Here is a 20,094-nt window from a genome sequence, read left to right as displayed (position 1 = left end):
AGTTCTGAGAAAATCTGTCTAAGTCAGGCAAACTGTGTGTGAGCCCAGATGAGAGAGAAGTTATTCTATCTAGGTCAACAAGCTGTGTGGAAAAGCCTGAGGGAATCTGTATATGTGTGGAAGAGAGGAATATTCTGTTAGTAAAAATCTGTGTGGAAAATTGCTGTGTGACTCTGTAAATATACCTTTAAGAAAATGATTATTTTTGAAATCAACAAATGTAAGAACAATTCTGAAACCAATACACTTATCAAAACTCTGCAACCATCACACTTATGTTTTTTATAAATAAAATCTACTTTTGTTTAAGAAAAACATCCTTTTTTACATCACAACCCCCTCACGTGCTGATGGTTCTGTCAAACCACCATCTATAATAAGCTTTCCTATATTGCCAGTTAAACTGAGGAGGTCCAAGGCGAAAAGCCTTTGATGGTAGCGAAACCTTTTGAGGGATATAGGTCACACAGACAGAAAAGGAAAGGTGTTCCCAAGGTCAGAGTAGAGAACACCTGAACCTCTATATGAGTGGAAATAAAAAGAGTGTTGGTTGTGACCACAGTCCTCCTGAGGTACAAGTTTCGGCTTGCCAGGTCCCTATACCCACCCAACAGGAGGGGGGACCTGGCACCTTTGGGGTAAATCCTGTGCACAAAGTGCTTGCCCTCCTGGAGCAAAGACATCACTTCCAGGAACTTACGTCATTCCACCAGCAGTGGGCTTGCTCCTTCGCTTTGCGGGGGAGCCAATTCAACCTGTTGGCCCCTTGCAAAGCACAGGAGCATGCCCGCCGCTCGGCGCAATGACATCACTTGAGGAAATGAAGTTGTCGCACCTGCTGGGGAGTGCAGCTGCTGCGTGCTTGCCTCCCAAGCCTGTTGTCCATGCTCCCCCCCCCCTCCAGCCAGGTAAGCAGTGGGAGGGGTAGAGGCTTGGAGCAGGGGATTTCCCCCCAGAGGGGGGGGGCTGGCAGCCCTATATAAGTTTGAGGTAAAGGAAGGTGGAGCTGGATTAGAGGTCCAAAGGCAAAGTTTTAAAAGTTTTAAATACAAACCACAAATCATTACAGCTAGTAAGACGTCTTTTTTCCCCAGTCAGCATTGGTCAAGCTTTATTTCTTCTGGATTTCATTCATTCATTTTTATTTATCTATTTATGAATTAAAAGTAAACCAGAGGAAGGAAGATCAAAGGGATTGACTTTTGCTTTATAGAAGAGATTTGCTGATAGTCTAGGAAGAACCTTCTAAATGTTAGAAGTAGTCTAGTCCTGGAAAAGATGGTCTAAGGGTGTAGTGGAGGCATAAAGATGTGAAGGCTTGGGGAAAAGCCAAAAAAATTAGGGTGGAAAGGTGGGGTTTTTTTCTCATTTTTTTCCCTTACTGAAAAAAACACATGGAATATTTTGTCTTTTATAACGACTGAAATACTTTTAAAGACAAGATGGGCATACTGTTAAATCCAAGATGCCTTTCTGTACCTAGAAGGTATGAAAAAGGAGAGAAGTTCATTTTAATTTCTGTTCACCTCAAATTTTCCAAAGAGCAGGATAAAAAGGAAGGCCCAGAAACTGATTCTGATTAGACACTTGAGGTGCCAATAGTTTTATTTTTAAATGTGACCAATTTTGTACATAATTAAAATGCTATAATGTGTATGCTGATAAGCACCACTGAATAGTTCAATGTTTTAATGTTACAAAGTATGCTATTCGTTTTATTTGCAAGTATGTGACTCTCTTTCTGACCAAGTCATATATTTTGTTATTTACCAGAAAGCTTATGTTTTCTGTTTAACTTCTATTTTTTCTACTTTTCAGGTAGCAAAAATTACAATACATGTGCTATGGTAGCATAGGGCACATCAGCTTACAGTTCTCTCACAGCTACTGGGTATATTTGAAAAAACTAAAGCATTTATAGCTTCTAAATTCTGTAAATATGTAACATATTGCAATTTTATATGCTAAGTAATGTATAGTAATTGATAGGACAGCACGTTTTGCATATAGTTCAGTTGTTCCCAATTTTTTCCCCCATGGCTTCAAAATTTCTAGAAATCTTAGACTTCTCTTCTCGAGTAACTTTAGGCTGTGGTTCAATCTACCACTTCTATAGTTTCCAATGTTCCCTTTCCTTATACCCAGGGCTTTTTTTCAACTGGAATACGGTGGAACAGAGTTCCGGCACCTCTTGAAAATGGTCACATGGCCGGTGGCCCCGCCCCCTGATCTCCAGACAGAGGGGAGTTTAGATTGCCCTCCGCGCCGGAGCGGTGCGGAGGGCAATCTCAACTCCCCTCTGTCTGGAGATCAGGGGGCGGGGCCACCGGCCATGTGACCATTTTCACCGAGGGCAATTTAAACTTTTTAAAAAACTTCCCCCTTGTTCCAGCTGACCCAAAGTGACATTATTGTGCGTTCCTGGGAGCATGTGCGCACTTTGCTCACGCGCATGTGGTACCAGGGGCACCACCTCCTGCCAGGAGTTGCCCGCTGTGCTGGCAACCCACTGAGTTCCACCACCTCTTTTCCCAGAAAAAAAGCCCTGCTTATACCTGTACTATACACTTGTTATACCTGTGCTATACATTTGTTGCTTATCCATTAAACCTTTCAGGATATGTTCTCAGGCTGATGATGTCTCTGCTTAAGCAGTGGAAGTTGAGGGAGATGCACGATCTCTTAAAACCCAAGGATTGACTTTGGAGGGGGGGGGGGAACGGAGCCTCTTTCTCCCTCCTCCAAGCTTGGGTTCTCAGCATGTCTGCACACTAGATGCCCACTTTACTAATGGGCAGGCAATGTGCTTAACCACTTGGCTGCATCGGGCATGATTGCTGCTTAAGTGTAAACAAGGTTTGGCTTGGGACCAGGGTACGTGAAGAACCACCTTGTCCCATAATGTCCATTCAGACAGGTAAGATCTGCCTCACAAGCGCTGCTCTCTGCCCCTGCCTTATGAGGTGAGGCCGATGGCTTTTTCAGTAGTGGCGACTCGCTTATGGAATTTCTGTCTTCTTGAGACTCACCTGACACCTAGGTTACTTTCTTTTAGGTGCCATACAGATGGTTTCTGTTCACCCAGACCTATAATTAACGGGATGAGTCTGGAAACTGGTATTTTAAGATACGGCATTCTGTTTTATGGTCTGTGTTTTTATGCTGAACTGGGTTTTAAATGCTGGGTTTTAGTATCTTCTAAAATGTTGTTTTTGTTTTGTTTTTTTAATTAATAAATTTTTATTGGATGGGTCAATATATAGTCAGATTAAAACACAAATACAATCCATTTCAATTCCCACAAGTATATTTCCCCACCCCCTCCCCTCCCCCTTTTCGATGTTGACTTCCAACAGCACTTGAACCCCCCGCTATTAATATCACATTATTTCTATATTATAGTTGTTCTTATCTTATTATTAGTAAAGATCTTAACTATATCTTATCTTACTTAGTATCATTAAAACCCTTCAAAAGACCATAATTGTCCCTTAACATCCCATTTCTTTTCCATATATTTTTTCAGCTTTTTCCAATCTTCCAAAAATATTTTTGGTTCTTGATCTTTCAAGTTTCTTGTTAGTTTGTCCATTTAAAAATGTTGTTTTTGTTTTGTAAGCCACCTCAGGCAGTTTCCTGGACAGGCAGCATAAATACTTTCTAAATAAATAGTGCAGTCCTAAGCAGAGTTATACCATTCTAAGCCCATTGATTTCAATGGGCTTAGAATGGTATAACTCTGCTTAGGATCACACTGAAAAAATAGAATTGTTATCAGTTGCAAGATCTGTAAGTTAGTCATAGTCTGAGGTTATTTCCAAGGAAAATGCCATTCCCTAGCATAGAGTGTAAGGTGGGCTACAGTGCTTGAGTCATGCCACTGATTTTAGGGGACAGGGCTTGTGGCCAGTGCTGTTAAGGTTCAGTTACCACACTTCTGGTGTGATATCATGGTTGAACTATGACTAGGAAGACCACCTGGATTCAATACGAATCCTCATACTGTTTTGAAGTTCAATAGATAACTTGGAGCCAGTCACATGCTATCTCAACGTAACCCACCTCACTGAGTTGTTTGAGGATAAAGAGGGCGGGGGTGTATATGCAGCCATGAGCACCTTGGAGAATGGTGGGACGGAAATGCAATACATTCTTAGAAACCCAGCGCTTTCCACCACCATTAATGGGGAAGTATTCCAATGCTTTCATTCACTTCTCCTTCAAGCCCTAATGTGTACATCATGTAAACCCCAAGTAATCTTTTCCTTTTTCCTGTTCTCCCTAGAATGGGTGGTCTTATCTTCCAGCTAATCTCATCTTGAGCTGTCCCTTCCCTGAAAAGGTCCTTATTCTCTGCTGCATCCCTCAGTCTGCAGACTGCCTTCGTAGTGGCATCTTCTTTCCTCCACTAAGAGGGAAATGGAAAGGTTCCCTTATGGCAGGGGTGGGCAATTGTTTTGGCTCGGGGGCCACTTTGTGGGAGCGGAGGTTAGCGGAGGGCCGCACCTTTTAAAATGATTGCATTCATTAGTTAACTTTGCATTTCAGAAAAGGTATAAATTGTATCATAAAAATCAATAAATATAAATTAAATAAAATAGTGGTAGTTTTATTCAATTTATTTATTGTGCTAATTTCATATCATCTATAGCTCGGTTCAAGGCGGATTTGTCTGACTGTCTTGGCGGGCCACAAAAAACTCTGTAGCGGGCCGCATGTGGCCCACGGGCCGCAATTTGCCCACCCCTGCCTTATGGGGTTGTTATTAATAACAGAACAGCCACAGAATATTTGGAATGGCTCTTTTCCTATGCAGAAACAGTGTATACATCTATGCATAACCATGGATGAAAGCAGTTCTAATGTTTTGTCACAGGGGGAAGGGTTTGGAGGCTACCAGCTTTTAACCTGGTGTGAATGCAGCACAGTAAATACCCACTCCATTTATCTTTCATGCACGGGGATTAAATCATTCCAGGAAAAATATCATGAGCAATGTGGCCTTCAACTTGGATGAAGTGGGGCAAAAATTAATTTCCTTGTAGAAAATGTTGAAATTCATCTCTGGAAAAGGAGTTAAAGGAAACGATTAGCAAGGATATGCTGTTGATTTCTTGCAGAAAAAAATATTGTGGAAGAACTGATGATTTATGCTCCCAGACGAAATTCTACATTATATATAAAGCATTGGAATTGATCAGTGGACTGTAAAATAACAAGGCAAAAAAATGCTTGTGGTGGGTGTCCCTGCATGCCCCCCCCCCAATCTTGGTGATTAGATCCCGTTTGTTTTATAGAGCCTAATCAAAGCGCTTGAATTGAGCTCTGTGTCTATCTGGGCCATGTTAACAATTCCAGAGGACTGGCCATGTTTCTCTGTGGCAGCAAAAATAAACAGGAGTTCAGTGGCACCTTCAAAGCTGACAGGTTTTTATATCAGCCTACCTAGTCTGCGAAAGATTACGCTGAAATGAAATCTTGTTAGTCTGGAAGGTGCCACTGGATGTCTGTGTGTTTTGGTCATGCTGAAATGTGGCAAGAAGATAATGTGCATGAGGTTATGTTTAAATTCTCTGGAGTGTATGGAACAGGTTTTTAAAAATCTCTACTTTTGCAGGTATCCTGGCTTTTAAATCCAACAAGAAGCGAAATCACAAGCCTTGACAGTGGAAATATAGATGATACTTTAAGTAAGTATGCGAATGTCCATATTTTGTTGTTTCAGGTGGCTACCTGTGTTGGTCTGCAGTAGAAGAGGGTAGGTGCGTTGGTCTGCAGTACAGAATTTGAGTCCATTAGCACCTGGGCGAAGACAACAGGCTTTCCAGGGTACGAGCTTTCAAGAGCGTTTGAATATGGGAGCTTTGGCTCTCTTGAAAGCTCCCACTCTGGGAATCTAGTTGGTCTTTAAGGTGCAACTGGACCCAAAGCTTGCTCATATTTTGTTGATAGCATATATGCTTAGTTTCTACAAGCAATTTAATGTTTATTTTCAAGATGTTTCTGGAGTCAGCATTCAGAGGCTTTTTAGTAGTTTGACAGGCCTAATTAAATTACTTTTAATATTCATGTGCAGTCCTATGACAATTACAATAGGAGTTTGGATATAGTTATTCAAGTCTTGGACATGAAGTTGAAATTTAAACACTTGCGTATTCGCAGCATACTAGAGGTAATGCTACAGTGCCGAATGCTGCCTCTCTGATTCAGGAAAAAGTGGCTGAAGCGTTCGTTGCTTTTGTTTTTGGAAATCTGTGCTGCTGAAGACAATGAGGGGTCCTTAGTTTATTTATTGAATTATTTACAAAATGCATATCCTGTCTTGCTACAAAAATGTATCCAAGGCAGCTCAGATCAGCAAGACTAAAATACCTCAGTCAAAGCAGCATGAAATAAGAGAGTGTTTCCACATCAAATGCATATTCATAGGAATATGAAACCAGTTTAGAAGTCAACGAGTCAACACCTAACAATTTAAGCATCAATGGCCTGCTAGAAGAGAGAAACTTTAAGGCTTTGCTGGATAGACAGCAAAGAGGGGAACTACCACACTTCTGACTTGAGGACGTTGCAGCTTGGGAGCAATAGGTACCAGCCAGTTTTATTTCTGTTAAGGTGGACTCTTGCCGCAGGATGCTTCTGGATGATTTGAACACCTGTTAGGTTTTGGTTTTTTAATTTTTACTTAGCTCCTTCTCTATATGGGGTATTCCAATAACATCAGATAAAGCAATAGATGTAAGAGAGTAAAAGAGTGCATAAAAATCAAGAGGCATAGAACAGAATAAAACCAATAAATCAGAGCTGCAAAGGATATGTAGAAGAAGCAAGCATAAGATAGCATAAGACGGCACGTAGTAGTGCAATGGGGTAACCTCTTAGGATATTACATAAATGAAGTTGCTTTTCACTTAGTCATGCCTTTGGCCTATCAAGGGCAGTACTCTGACTGGCAATGGCTCTCCAGGGTTCCAGGCAGAGGTTCTTCGCATCATCCGTTGCCTGGCATTTTTAATTGAAGATGCCAGAGACTGAAGCAGAAGCCTTCTGCATGTGGAGCAGATGCTCTGTCATGGAGCCATGACTAGGAGTGTGCACCCCAAGAAGATTCGGTTTCCCCGCTTCAGGTTTACCGAAGCAGGAAAAAGATTCAGAAAAACCTGAATCCCGAAGTAGCAAGAAAATCACACTAAACAGCAAGAAAAGCCACAGCTCTTTTATCGCACTAAGAAAAGTTCCCCCTCTCCCCAAAGAGAAAAAAATCACTCTCAAACTAGTCTCCATTGTTCCCTATGGGGAAAACTATGGGGCTTTCTAGGGGGCTGGGGGTGACATTTTACAAGCAAAACGGACCTGGACGTGACTGGACCTGATGACTGCACCTGGAGGAGGCTGGTTTGAGAGTGAGTTTTTTTCTCTTCGGGGGGGAGGGGGAATTTTTCTTAGTGTGATTTTCTGGTGTGAAGTTTGTCCCCTTGCATAAGTTTGGTTATATGGGGGAGGCCTTCAGTGTACTTCTAGTTGCAAGAGTGTCCCTGCTTCGTATGGTTTTGTGTATTTTAAATTAAATTTTTCTTAGAGTGATTCTCTGATGTGAAGGTTGGTCCTCTTAGAGAACAATGGGGCTTGGCAGTGGATAGAGACACCTTCGTTGGGGGATGATAACATGGCCCCCGAAAGTCCAATGTTTCTGAAACTTGGGTGGTCATGAGAGGAGCTTTAGGAGAGGTTCCCCGGCAGGATTGGTGAATTTTGCTTGCAAAAAATGCCACCCCTAGCCATCTAGGAACCCCCCCCCCCCAATTTTCCTGGTAAACCTGAAGCAGGAAACCCAAATCTTTTTGGGGTGCACACCCCTTGGACTTCCCTCCCGAGAAAGTTGCAATTCACAGTGTGCTCACTGGGGAGTAAGGCTCATTGAGTGAAGTGGGAAGTGATAACCTGGTACTGTGCATGTTTAGATGAAAATAAGTTTGCTTAGGACTGTTCATTTTCACTGTGGGGCAAGATACAAGTTGCTTAAGATGAGAACTGCTGCTAGTTTTCTCTAATCAGGGATTCAAGCAGGCTGTTGAAGCAACGGAGACGTAGATGACCATAGGGATTTTCCACTCTATTGGTGGCTGGTACGAAACTGTTCAGTAATATATATGTGAGAATTTAAACAAATTGGCATATCTGAAAATGTTGCAGGGGGGTAGCATTTATAGGTGAACCTGTATGGGATGGAAATATGTAATAGTTTTAACTCCAGATTTTGATGCAACAGTTAAGAGCAAGAGGTGTCAGTAATCAAAGTGCTAAATAAAGGAAATACTGAAAGAGTGTTAATATTTTAAGCATGTTTACATTTCGAGTAAAAAATATTATCATTAATTGGGTTTGCCTGTGTCCTTTATAAGGTTTATAATTCCAGTACCTGGCATTACATTTTATGATAGACATGGCCCAGCCTGACAAAATGACATTTATATCAGATCCAGCCCTTGTAACAAATGAGTTTGACACCCCTGGTTTAATTTGTGACGTGTAAATTATTACTTGAAAGGAATCTTGAGCCACAAGGAAAGGCAGGGTATAAATATTTTAATAACACCAGAAGTTACCATTTCATACTGTTTAAGTATTGTACCCCCAAATAGCAAATTAAGATTATTAGGATCTGTCAATCAGTCACTCTCCCCCCCCCCGCTCCCTCCCTCCCTCCCTACAGACACAGACATATATATCCGTGTGTGTGTGTATTTAATGGCCTTTCCATAGCGTCTTTCAAAGACAGAGCTGCAGTTCCTTTACTTGGGAAGGCATTAATAATCTGTCTGATCCAGCTGGGGGCAAAGCAAAGCAGGACTAGAATCGACACCTCCCACCCCACAGGGCAGCCACTGGAGTGGTTACAAAGACACATCGTGGAGCTCCAGAGGCTCACTTCTAGTTCCTGTCCATATACATCAGGATAAATGAGTGGGGCAAGTTCCACAATTGTTGCATGCTTGAGCTTCCTGCATGACTCCTGGGACGCAGTCATTCAGGAGAGAGTGCTGGCAGAAGCCCCACTCTTAGGCACATACCTGAGGGCAGGGCTTTTTTTCTGGGAAAAGAGGTGGTAGAACTCAGTGGTGGAACTCAGGACCGCACAATGACGTCACGTTGGGTCAGCTGGAACAAGGGGGGAGTTTTTTAAAGTTTAAATCACCCTAGGCAAAAATGGTCACATGGCTGGTGGCCTCGGCCCCTGATCTCCAGACAGAGGGGAGTTTAGATTGCCCTCTGCACCGCTCCGGTGCGTAGGGCAATCTAAACTCCCTCTGTCTGGAGATCAGGGGGCGGGGCCACCAGCCATATGACCATTTTCAAGAGGTGCCGGAACTCCGTTCCACCGCGTTCCAGCTGAAAAAAAGCCCTGCCTGAGGGAGTGCTGTGCCTGAACCAGTTGGAGAAATGATCATGGAGCAGTGTGCCTCAGTGGGGTGACAGTTTGCTGTGTGCCATGCATTGCCCAAGCACCTGCATCGGAAGGTCACAGTAAGTTGGAGTTTCTTTAGAGGCTTCGTAGACCAAGAAGCTTTCAGTCATGCAGCGCATACTCAGAGCCACACTACAAGTGACAGCATTCACAGGGCTATCCTGTGCCCACCATCACCATTTTAGATGTTTTGTAGTTTCTAAAATATTGCTGGGAGGCCCCAATCCGGAGTATGTGCATACTGCAGCAGCCCCAGGGGCGCTTGTTTTCTCCTGGTTGCTGTTTTGGCACCTGAAATGATGTGGGAGAACAAGAGCTCCTGGGGCTACCACATGCGTGCTTTGGATCAGGGCCTCTCAGCAATGGAAACAAAATAACAAATGCTTCTAAAATGGTGATGGCAACCACAGGATGGACCTGTGGGCAATGTCGCTTGTAGCTTGGCTCTCAGCAAGGAACGGTGGGGCGGGGGGAATGCAGGCGTGCCAAATGGTGGCAAATGAAAGAACCTGAAAAGCCAACGACTACTAAGTGATGCAACATTTTGAGATGAAAGAAACCAGGTCATTAAGGGCAAGCGGAAGCTTGGACAGCCTTGTTGGCAAAGATCTACACAATCCAGAAAAACAGGACTGGTAGCATCCTTCTCACGCTAAAGGGAAGTAATTTTTATAGCGAGATAGACTTTCTAGTTATAAGGCCTGAATTCATAGGCTAACATTCCTCCCTGTTCATTTCTCAAGATTGTGTGAATTCAGAAATGTCCAGTTTTTTCCCACTATTGTAGTAGCTGTAACATCAAGATACTGTCTCTTTGTCCATTGATCTTCTAGCATGATTCGGTCTTGCCTATGTGCTCTCGTAACCATTTTTAAACAAAATTTTCTTTTTTTTCCCTTTTAGACAATGCAGATGTTGCTTTAGTGAATTTTTATGCTGATTGGTAAGTGTTTCTACATTCATCATTCATTGTTACTGAAATAGAACTCCTTGTTGAACTGTCAGAACAGGATTCAGATTGCCTTAGAATTCAATAAATAACCTTGAATAAATAACATTTATGCAAATCCAGTATCTTGTTCAGATATTGCACAACTCCCAGGTATATTGTTTTTGTACTTAAACTAGATTATGGGCAGTTTTTCAGCTTGCTCCCTCGTTATTCCAACATTTATTTGAATCTCTTTCATCTTACAAGGTGTCTCTTCTTCCAACAGGTGTCGCTTTAGTCAAATGCTGCACCCGATCTTTGAGGAAGCTTCCAATGTCATTAAGGAAGAATTTCCAAATAAGAAACAGGTTGTGTTTGCCAGAGTAGATTGTGATCAGCACTGTAAGTAATACTTCAGTTCCGCTATAATTTACAATTTTAAATAGTTAATTAAGCATATTCCGGTTTCTAAAGCAAACTTTGAGCAAATGCAAGCTTTGCAGTGTTAGCGTAGCATTCTAAGGAGAGTGAAATGCACTACTTATATATTGGAAGAACAATTATTTTACTGATATAAAGGAGGAATCTCTTCAGTTGTCATGTTTGTTTTTGTTTGTGCGTTGGTCTGCGGAGGCTGGCTGTGAGTGAGTTGCATGTCATCCTCCTGGACATAGAAAAATATGGAGGGAGTCAAATGCAGTGGGGAGCTGATCTCTGTATACTTTTACAACCTGAAGTTAATAGAGGGAGTAGAAGAGAGGACTCCTGTCTCCCCACCCTGGACCTCTGTTCAGGGACACGTGTCAAAATTGCTTTGGTATAGACCACTAGCTGCCAAACTGTGTGCTGCAAGAGAACTATTTCTGTTTCAGATGCAATCAACCAAAGATTCCTGTAAGCCCCAAATACCCAGTCATGGATGAAGCTGCTTTTTGCATCTCTGAATGATGTATTGCTTCTTTGGGGTTGGGTGGCTCTGCTACCTCTCTGCACCAGGTGCAAATGGATCATTCAATCACTTTCAATGCTTATAAACGAATGATTTGCCCAGATAGGTAGTGAGAAGAGCTACTCGCAGTGCAGGAAGATACCAGTGTGCTTTGCTGAAGCATGGGTTCTTCTTACTGTTGTAGAAATACACAGAAGTTACGTAAAGAAGTGTTGCTGGCTTTCTTAGTCCTGTAGATAATTTGTTCTAGAAAAGGGCAGCAGTAGTTCCAGACCCAGGTGCTCTTCTATCACGCCATTGTCTTTAGTGTAACAAACTGGTAATTTTTCATAAGGAAGCCCCCTCTTCTAAAATGCTTTCACAATATAATGAAGCAAATGTAACGTGCACCTTCCTTACATTTGCTTATGTGGCCAGAAATAGAGAAGGATAAGGCTCAGTAGGCTAACGGTTCACTTTACAAAACGAATGTACCCCTCCAAACTTACATGTCTGATCTGATCTGGCAGTTTCCTGTTAGGAGGAAAGTTCTAAAGTGGCTGTGTGGCAATTTCCTTGCTCCTCTTTTATGGTATTAACAGTGTAGCTGTGCCAAAGTCAGCAGCTGCTAAAGTTAAAGAGACTGCTCATCTGTCTCCCGGTCTTCTGGGTCATCCGCTTCCCATTTCCTCAATGGCTCAGCAGATCCGAGTGTACCTATGAAAATGGATAACTTTGGGCTATGAATGCCTTCTTGATAGCAGTCTTCAAGACTCCTATAGTTGAAAATAAGCATTGTTGCTCTAGATTTCTTTAGGTTATGATGCACTCAGGCATGACCAAGAAAGCCTAGCACAGAGCTGCTCAGAAGAGGTAGTGCATGTCGAGGCTAGCTCAGTTCACTTGTGTGTGCTGTGGTAAGCAGAACATGTCTGGGAATCTTTAATTCAGTTGAAAGTAGGAGAAGCCTCCCCCAGACACCACAGTCACCAGGGGCTGGGTTAGTCCCACCCCAGCAGTGTCCCCTACCCCCAAGTGTACCACTTCCGTTTCTACCGTATAAATGAATGTCTTCCATATTTTATTTATTTTATTTATGTCATTTATAGTTCGCCTTTCTCACTGAGACTCAAGGTGGAGTACATAGTGTGAGATTAGTCGAGTTAATATCAAGGACATTTCCATTATCAATGCCATAGGAAAAATAAACACAAGTTTACAAGTTTACATTAGCAAGAATCCAACATAGAGTTGAAGAAATGCTGAAACAGGGCATAAGCAATTCTAGTGCTGACATTAGACAACATGAAGCCCAGGTAGCTCATAGGAGCACATATTTAAAACAACAAATAGCATGTAAGGCAACATAGTAGTGAAGTCTATGGTCCCTAAGTCATTAGCGAAGCATCTGAGAGCCCCTCCCTACAATACAGGAATGACTACCATTTAAGGGTTGTGGAGAACAATTAAGTGATGCAGTTCTGATTAAATGTCAGGAGTGGTTCAGGAATGTCAGGTTCTTCAAAATTAAGTATGGTCGATGCAACCGTGTGGCAGCTTACTGGACAATAGGAAGAGCAGTTGAATCAATGGGTAAAATCAAGCTTGCGTTACCTGTGGCATTCTGTCACTTGCTCAAGGGCTCTGAACCCAGGATTCTTTGGCCCCCTTTAACCTTTCTCCCTAATGGTATATTCTTTTAGTGATGAGGCTCTTTATTCTCTGTGTGTGTGTGTTTGTGTGTGTGTAATTTATAATTGGCTTTTAGCAGTGTTAATTTAGGGAGAGACGTAGTTTGCAATGCAAATCGCATCCTCCTGTGTGAAACTGCAAGCTCTGTAGGGAGCAGAAGGAGCCGCTTTCACACCCCTCCCAGCTGCATTCAGAGTGGTCAGCCTGGCAAAGCTGCTTTTGCTTTGATGCGGGGCTCTGCACACTGAGGGTCCCAGCAGCTTCTGCCGGGCTTTGATGCCCAGCAAATTAAAAAGAATTATTGATGTCCTGCACCGTGTTTGATGCTTAATGACAAAATGCCATTTTGCCTGCCCTCGCAGGCTTTATAAAGATGCTTTGTTGGAGAATATGTGGAACCCTGATGCGTTTAAGAACTGGAGGATTTTATTTAGTGCTTTTCTGTTTTATCATGCTTTTAAAAAACTAAGATTTAGTTGATTGCAAAGATTTAGTTGATTGATAGGGCCCAATATCAGTTGAGGCAGTTGGCTGAAGATAAAGCATATACTTGGGTTTTTACTCATATTAGGGGAGTACAGTTTTAATACAATAGGGAACAAAAATATTAAAGATGGTAGTTTCTTCAAAGGGTGTCTAGTTAAGTTGCTCTAAATTGCGTTTATCAACTGCAGGCCATGTGATTACATGCTCTCTCTTCCATAAGTAGTGGCAAATGATTACTAATAAAAGAAAGTTTGTCTGAGCTAAATGGAAACTTGGAGATATCTGCCTCGATCTATTGAAGGGGTCCCCAACCCTTTTCAGCCTGTGGGAAACTTTGGAATTCTGATACAAGGAGGCGGAGCCAACCACAGAATGTCAGAGAATGAAGTTATGCAAAACTCAGTAGTTCTTCAGCATTTTAGGCAGAAGCTAGCTCTGTTTCACAGGATGCCTTTTAAAATGAAAAGTATACGTATTGAGCTGGATAAGAAACCCTCATTTGGCAGCATCTATCTTCATTTTGTGGAATGTGTGGGAAGATCTGATAACTTCAGTAGACGTTCCAGTTAGATACATTAAGCATTTTAGCTGTGCGTTCCAATTGTGCTTAGTCAGACTCAAATTCACTGTATTTTTTAGAATATCACTACTATTTGCACAGGTAAACTACTTTGTATAAAGCCTCCATTAAAGCATAAACATCAAAAAGGCCCACCTGGCTCCACCAACTTTCTAAAAAGACTTGACAGGTGCCAAAAAAGATGCTGCCGGCAGGAACCACATTGGGGACGTAGCATATGGTAGAGTACAACTAGATCAACAGTTCTCAAACTTCAGTTAGCCCCATTTTGTGTTAAAACCTTCTGCACCCTCCCCTTCCCGTCATCGTTGGATTCAATTTCCCTTTAAAGCATATGTCAAACTGTGTATGCCTCATGGACATCTCAGTGTTTTTGTGTCCTCAAAACTACAGTGAGAACCACATCAGCTACTCTTAGGTATGTGAAGACCTGGAAACATTGATGAGGGTTTTTTTTTTCCGGAGAACTTCTTCAATTTGTCCAGTGGAAAAACTGGGAAATCTTGGGGACCACTGGGAAAAAAGTATGAATTGTCTGTAGGTATACAGAATGCACATGCAAAGGACCAGGGTGGATTTAATTTAAATCGAATTGATTTAAATCACTCGTCAGTAAGACTAGATTTAAATCATGGTTTTCTACATAAAGACTCCTCACAGCTTCTTGTGCAGGTCTATTCTACTCCCAACTATCTTCTACTCATTGCATTTTTTGAAACTCAGCACTTAAGGAGTTGGTTCTGTGTACAAAGATTTGCAAAGGAACAATGAGATTAAGGTCTTTTTCTCAACTGTATGTTTATTTTATATAACCTTTTTGCTGAGAAGAAGAGACATGATCTCTGCAAATTCAGTTTTGAGAACTGTAAAACCAAGCATCAGTGATAATATCTTCTAGATAGAAAAATTGCCCAATAATCTTACAGAAACCTCTGGAAGAGCATGACATTGTGAATGGATTAATGGAATTCATTTACCAAAAAATTTAAACATTGCATGAATATACAGCCTCATGCTACATAATTAAAAACGAATCCTTATTATTTGATGATAACTTTTGGACTGTAATGTATTATAAATAGAAAACTATCTTTAGATAGATTTTTCCTCAAAAAACATTTTATTTAAAATTCTGATTTAAATTTTTAAAAATTGATTGAAATAAAAAAATCCGATTTAAAAAAAAAAGATTTTTATCCACCCTGCAAAGGGCTTATTTCATCTAACTTTCCTGGAATAACACTCCATCAGAAAGAATCCTCTTTGAGCAGCACACATGAGGTCCCCTCTTGATTTGGGGCCCATACATACCTTTACGTTCTGCTCGAAGCTTTAACCCAAAGTTTTATACTGCTTTCACTGTATTGCTTTCTATTTATGTAATACCATTTTCTGCATTGTTTAACACTTGTCTAATATTCTATACTATTTTAGGTATCAATAATCCTAATCCTAACCGATTCATTAGATGTCTCATCATATAGATTGTATGAGTTTATACTGTGTAATCTCCCCTGAATAGCCATGAGAAAGGCTGACTATAAATACAGTAAATAAATGTTGCAAAGAAGTTAAAATACAACCATTGACTTGTAGGTAAGCCATCTGTCCCCATTATTCCACTAGCAAAATAGTCACCAAATGATGTGGGCTCTGGCTGAGTTGATGGGCAAATAACATCCCAAGCTTCCCCTTACAGCTGGCTTCACCCCAACCTTTCTCCCCTTGCTTCTTCCTTCTCTTTGTCTTTCATCTGTATCCTTACCTTGGTCTGGTGTCATCTTCCCTTCAGTTTTGTTTAGTTGTAGTTGTTTTAGGAGACAAGCAGTTCCTTTATGACATCACCAGCCCTTACACCAATCCCTACTCTTATTTCCATCATTTCTTTAGGTTGCTAACTGTGCAAGGAAGGATAGGGATTGGTGTAAAGGCTGCTGATGTCATAAACACATAAAGAAACCAATCCTGTTACCTTATGCAGTTCCTAAGAGGAAGGGTCATTTGGGGAGCTTCCTCTCAGATGAGCAGTAGCAGATCCCCTGAACCACAGGGGCTTTCAAATACTTCTCAGCTGTTAGATGGCACCTCTTTTATCCATGCTAGCAAATCACTTGATAGGGCATTAATAGGGAAGCTAACTCACAAAGACATGGAACATCACAGAGGATTACCAATAATGGATTTTGTACAATGTGCAGCTCAGATTGTTCTTTATAGGATGTCTGCATTCTCAAAATAGTGGCCAGTGATTTATTTAAAGTTTTGTTACATTTTGAAGTTTAAGGAACCTCACTAGGGGCTGCAATCCAGCAGTCAGTGCTGAAATATTTGCAACCATGCAAGAACACTTTGGATGGAACACAGAAAAGAATCCGCCGGAGAATCAACTTCAGGTCAAAATAGTAAAGAGTCCAGTAGCACCTTTAAGACTAACCAACTTTATTGTAGCATAAACTTTCGAGAATCACAGCCCTCTTCGTCAGATGCATGGAGGGTATGAACAAACTGTCCAGAGATGTATAGGTGATGAGGAAAGGGGGAGAGGGTGCAGGGAGTGAGGGCCATGTAAATGTAAATCAGTTGCAAAAGTCATGAGAGAGGTGGAGTACGCAGTCCAGGTTGGGTGTGACCCCTTCCCTCCATTGCTGAATCTGAAGGGAATGCCTGAAGGCAGTTACTTCTGGTTACTGCCTTCTTGTTACCAGAAGTACTGGTAATGTGTGGGTGGTAAGTACTGGTAAGTACGGGGTGCACTCCCTGCACCCTCTCCCCCCTCCCCTTACTATCTATGTATCTCTGGCCAGCTTCTTCATACCCTCCATGCATCTGATGAAGAGAGCTGTGGTTCTCGAAAGCTTACACTACAATAAAGTTGGTTAGTCTTAAAGGTGCAACTGGACCCTACTATTTTGCAGCTACAGACTAACATGGCTAACTCCTCTGGAACTACAGGTCAGAGACTGAACTGAGCACGTGGTGGATTTTAAGGGCAGTGGTGTAGGAATGAGGATGTAGGCAGGCAAAAGGACCAAGCAAGGCAATAGGAATGCTAATCAACTGTAAGAGGAGCAGGCAGGTAGAGAGGATATTATACCTGGGACAAGACAAGACGAAGCACAGCAAGGTCAGTGTCTGGATGTTGGTTTGCACAGAAACGCAGATCTGGCATGGAAGTGTTTATGGCCATGCCTTCAGAACCAATGATTCCTACCATGTTGGGATCTCCCTACATTGTGGATCCTTGAGTGGTGCACCACAAGGGGCATTTGCAAACAGGTTTAGGTGATTCTCATTTTGAAACCCAATGACCAGGCAACTCTGACCAGAATTCTGAAATGTTGTGCTGTGGGGAGTGATGGTAGGGTTGCATCTGGAAAACTTGCACAGTTTTTAGCTGTGCATGTGCAGCATGTTCTTGGGCAGAGGAGCTTGCTACTTTTCCACCAGAGTGTGGAGCTCAAGGTCCCCCCACACACACTCACACACCCAAATTCTAGCTGTATTGCTGGCATTAATAAGTATGGCAGTTCTGCCTGCTTCAACTGCCCGTGTGAAAAATGTATTGATTTGGAAGTGAGCAGCGAGTGCCTGAGAATATTTTAAACTTGATGAACTATAACAAATGTTGTTGATGAATAAAACAGTCATAACATAGTCTGTTTGCACTTTTCTGTTTTCAATTTTTAAAGTATATTGTGGTAGCTCTGATTGTGTTGGCTGTACTTGTATCAAGTGTCAGGGTTTAATGAAACCATTTAAAATGTACTGTATTTGACTTGTGAATGAGTTCAAACAACGTTTCGTGTTCTTGCATTTTTATATTTTTGTGGAAGGTGGCTTTTTAATGCACATGCTGCTTATGTCAGCTTGCCTTCTGCATACTAACTCTCTGCCTTCACTGGACGGCATTTGCAGAATCTCCATGTGATTTGTGAAGATCTTGAACAGTTGGGCTTTTTCATGAGACTCTTTCCTGTATATGTGAGTAGTGCTGGCCTGGCTCCTGGGGTCTGCATTCACATAAACAAAAGTTCCGGTGAAACATGGTGGTTGTGAATGCAAGCTGGCAATAGTTACCTTGACTATTGCTGGTGAAAGTGCCGCTGTTACGGGAATTGCTGCCAGGTGATAGTGTGGTTCATACGTTGGCTGAGCACAGGGATACGCAGCTGCATATTTGGAACACAAGATGTTTTGTTTTAAACATAACGGCTTGCACTCGTCAGAGCATTTCTGCGGATGAAAGGCTTTTCCACCCAGGAAGACAGACAGCATGCCAGGGGTGGATTGTGTGCTACGGCAGTGAATCCAAGGCCGTGTGTGAACTTCCCTGAGTGTGGCAGAATTCACACTTAGTAAACTTACGAGCTTTTGTTCCCATGTGAACGCAGCACATAGTAAAATATATACTGGGTTGCACCTGTGTCCAAAACCTTATCAAAAAGGGTGGAGGGAAAGGGAGAGAGAAGCACATGGATGCACAGGCTGTTCCTAGTTGTATTTGTTTTCGGTGTACTAATGGGGGGGGGGAGAGATTTCAAGCCTTAGATTGCAAGGAAAACCCACTCTTTTTCTGCCTCCAATGGCATCTGTGTGAAATGCTGAGCAAAGAATGAGAGAGTTCTGCTGCACACCTGCACTGGTTCCAGACACTTTTTGGATCCTGAACATATAAATCTACTCATCCAAACTCAGCCCTCCTGGTGGAAGGCATAAATGTTCTTTACCATGTTATTAAGATCCTCCCATCTTCTCAGGAATTGGATTTAATTCATAAGAACATAACAGAAGCCATGTTGGATCAGGCCAAAGGCCCATCCAGTCCAACACTCTGTGTCACACAGTGGCCAAAAATCCAGGTGTCATCAAGAGGTCTGCCAGTGGGGAAGGGACACTAGAAGCCCTCCCACTGATTCCCCCCCCAAACACCAAGAATACAGAGCATTGCTGACCTAGACACAGAGTTCCATCTATACCTTGTGGCTAATAGCCACTGATGGACCTCTGCTCCATATGTTTATCCAATCCCCTCTTGAACCTGTCTGAGCTTGAAGCTGCCACCATCACCTGTGGCAGTGAATTCCATGTGTTAATCACTCTTTGGGTGAAGAAGTACTTCCTTTTATCTGTCCTGACCCGACTGCTCCACAATTTCATTGAGTGCCCACGAGTTCTTGTACTGTGAGAAAGAGAGAAAAATACTTCTTTCTCTGCCTTCTCTATCCCATGCATAATCTTGTAAACCTCTATCATGTCACCCCTCAGTCATCGCTTCTCCAAGCTAAAGAGCCCCAAGCGCTTTAACCCTTTCTTCATAGGGGAAATGTTCCATCCCTTTAATCATTCTAGTTGCCCTTTTCTGCACTTTTTCCAGTGCTATAATATCTTTTTTGAAGTGTGGTGACCAGAATTGTACACAGTATTCCAAATGAGGCCGTACCATTGATTTATACAGGGGCATTATGATACCAGCTGATTGGTTTTCAATTCCCTTCCTAATAATCCCCAGCATAGCGTTGGCCTTTTTTATTGCTGTCGCATACTGTATCGACATTTTCAGTGAGTTATCTACCAAGATCTCTCTCTTGGTCAGTCTCCGCCAATTTGGACCCCATTGTTGTGTATTTATATTTGGGATTTTTGTCCCCAGTGTGTATTACTTTGCACTTGGCCACGTTGAACCTCATTTGCCACGTTGACGCCCACTTGCCCTGCCTCGACGGATCCCTTTGGAGTGCCTCACAATCCTCCCCGGTTCTCACCACCCTGAACAATTTAGTGTCATATGCAAACTTAGCCACTTCACAGCTTACTCCCAACTCCAAATCATTAATGAACAATGAATCACTAATGAATTCCTGTTACTTTCCTAAAGAAGGTTGGCAGCTTGCACCCCATTCTATATCTCAGGGTCATCTACAGCATCATACGCTCCAGCAGGTTCTGGATAGCCTTGCTGTTTTCTAGCCTTCCGTTACTAACCAGTGGAGGTTGGTTTGCTTCCCTTGACC

At 42.2% G+C, this 20,094-nt stretch overlaps 1 protein-coding gene across 1 annotated transcript in view; it reads left to right on the top strand.

Moving 5' to 3' along the window:
* ERP44 (endoplasmic reticulum protein 44) overlaps positions 1 to 20,094 on the top strand; it is a 61,167-nt gene that overhangs the window by 19,003 nt on the left and 22,070 nt on the right. Inside the window, exons 2-4 of the mRNA XM_054991586.1 lie at positions 5,618 to 5,690; positions 10,370 to 10,409; positions 10,684 to 10,799. Coding sequence (XP_054847561.1) covers positions 5,618 to 5,690; positions 10,370 to 10,409; positions 10,684 to 10,799 — 229 coding nt within the window. The remainder of the gene's footprint in view (positions 1 to 5,617; positions 5,691 to 10,369; positions 10,410 to 10,683; positions 10,800 to 20,094) is intronic.

Source organism: Eublepharis macularius, chromosome 11 (genome assembly GCF_028583425.1).
Source record: "Eublepharis macularius isolate TG4126 chromosome 11, MPM_Emac_v1.0, whole genome shotgun sequence".
Taxonomy (NCBI): domain Eukaryota; kingdom Metazoa; phylum Chordata; class Lepidosauria; order Squamata; family Eublepharidae; genus Eublepharis; species Eublepharis macularius.
This window is presented reverse-complemented; position numbering and strand designations above follow the sequence as displayed.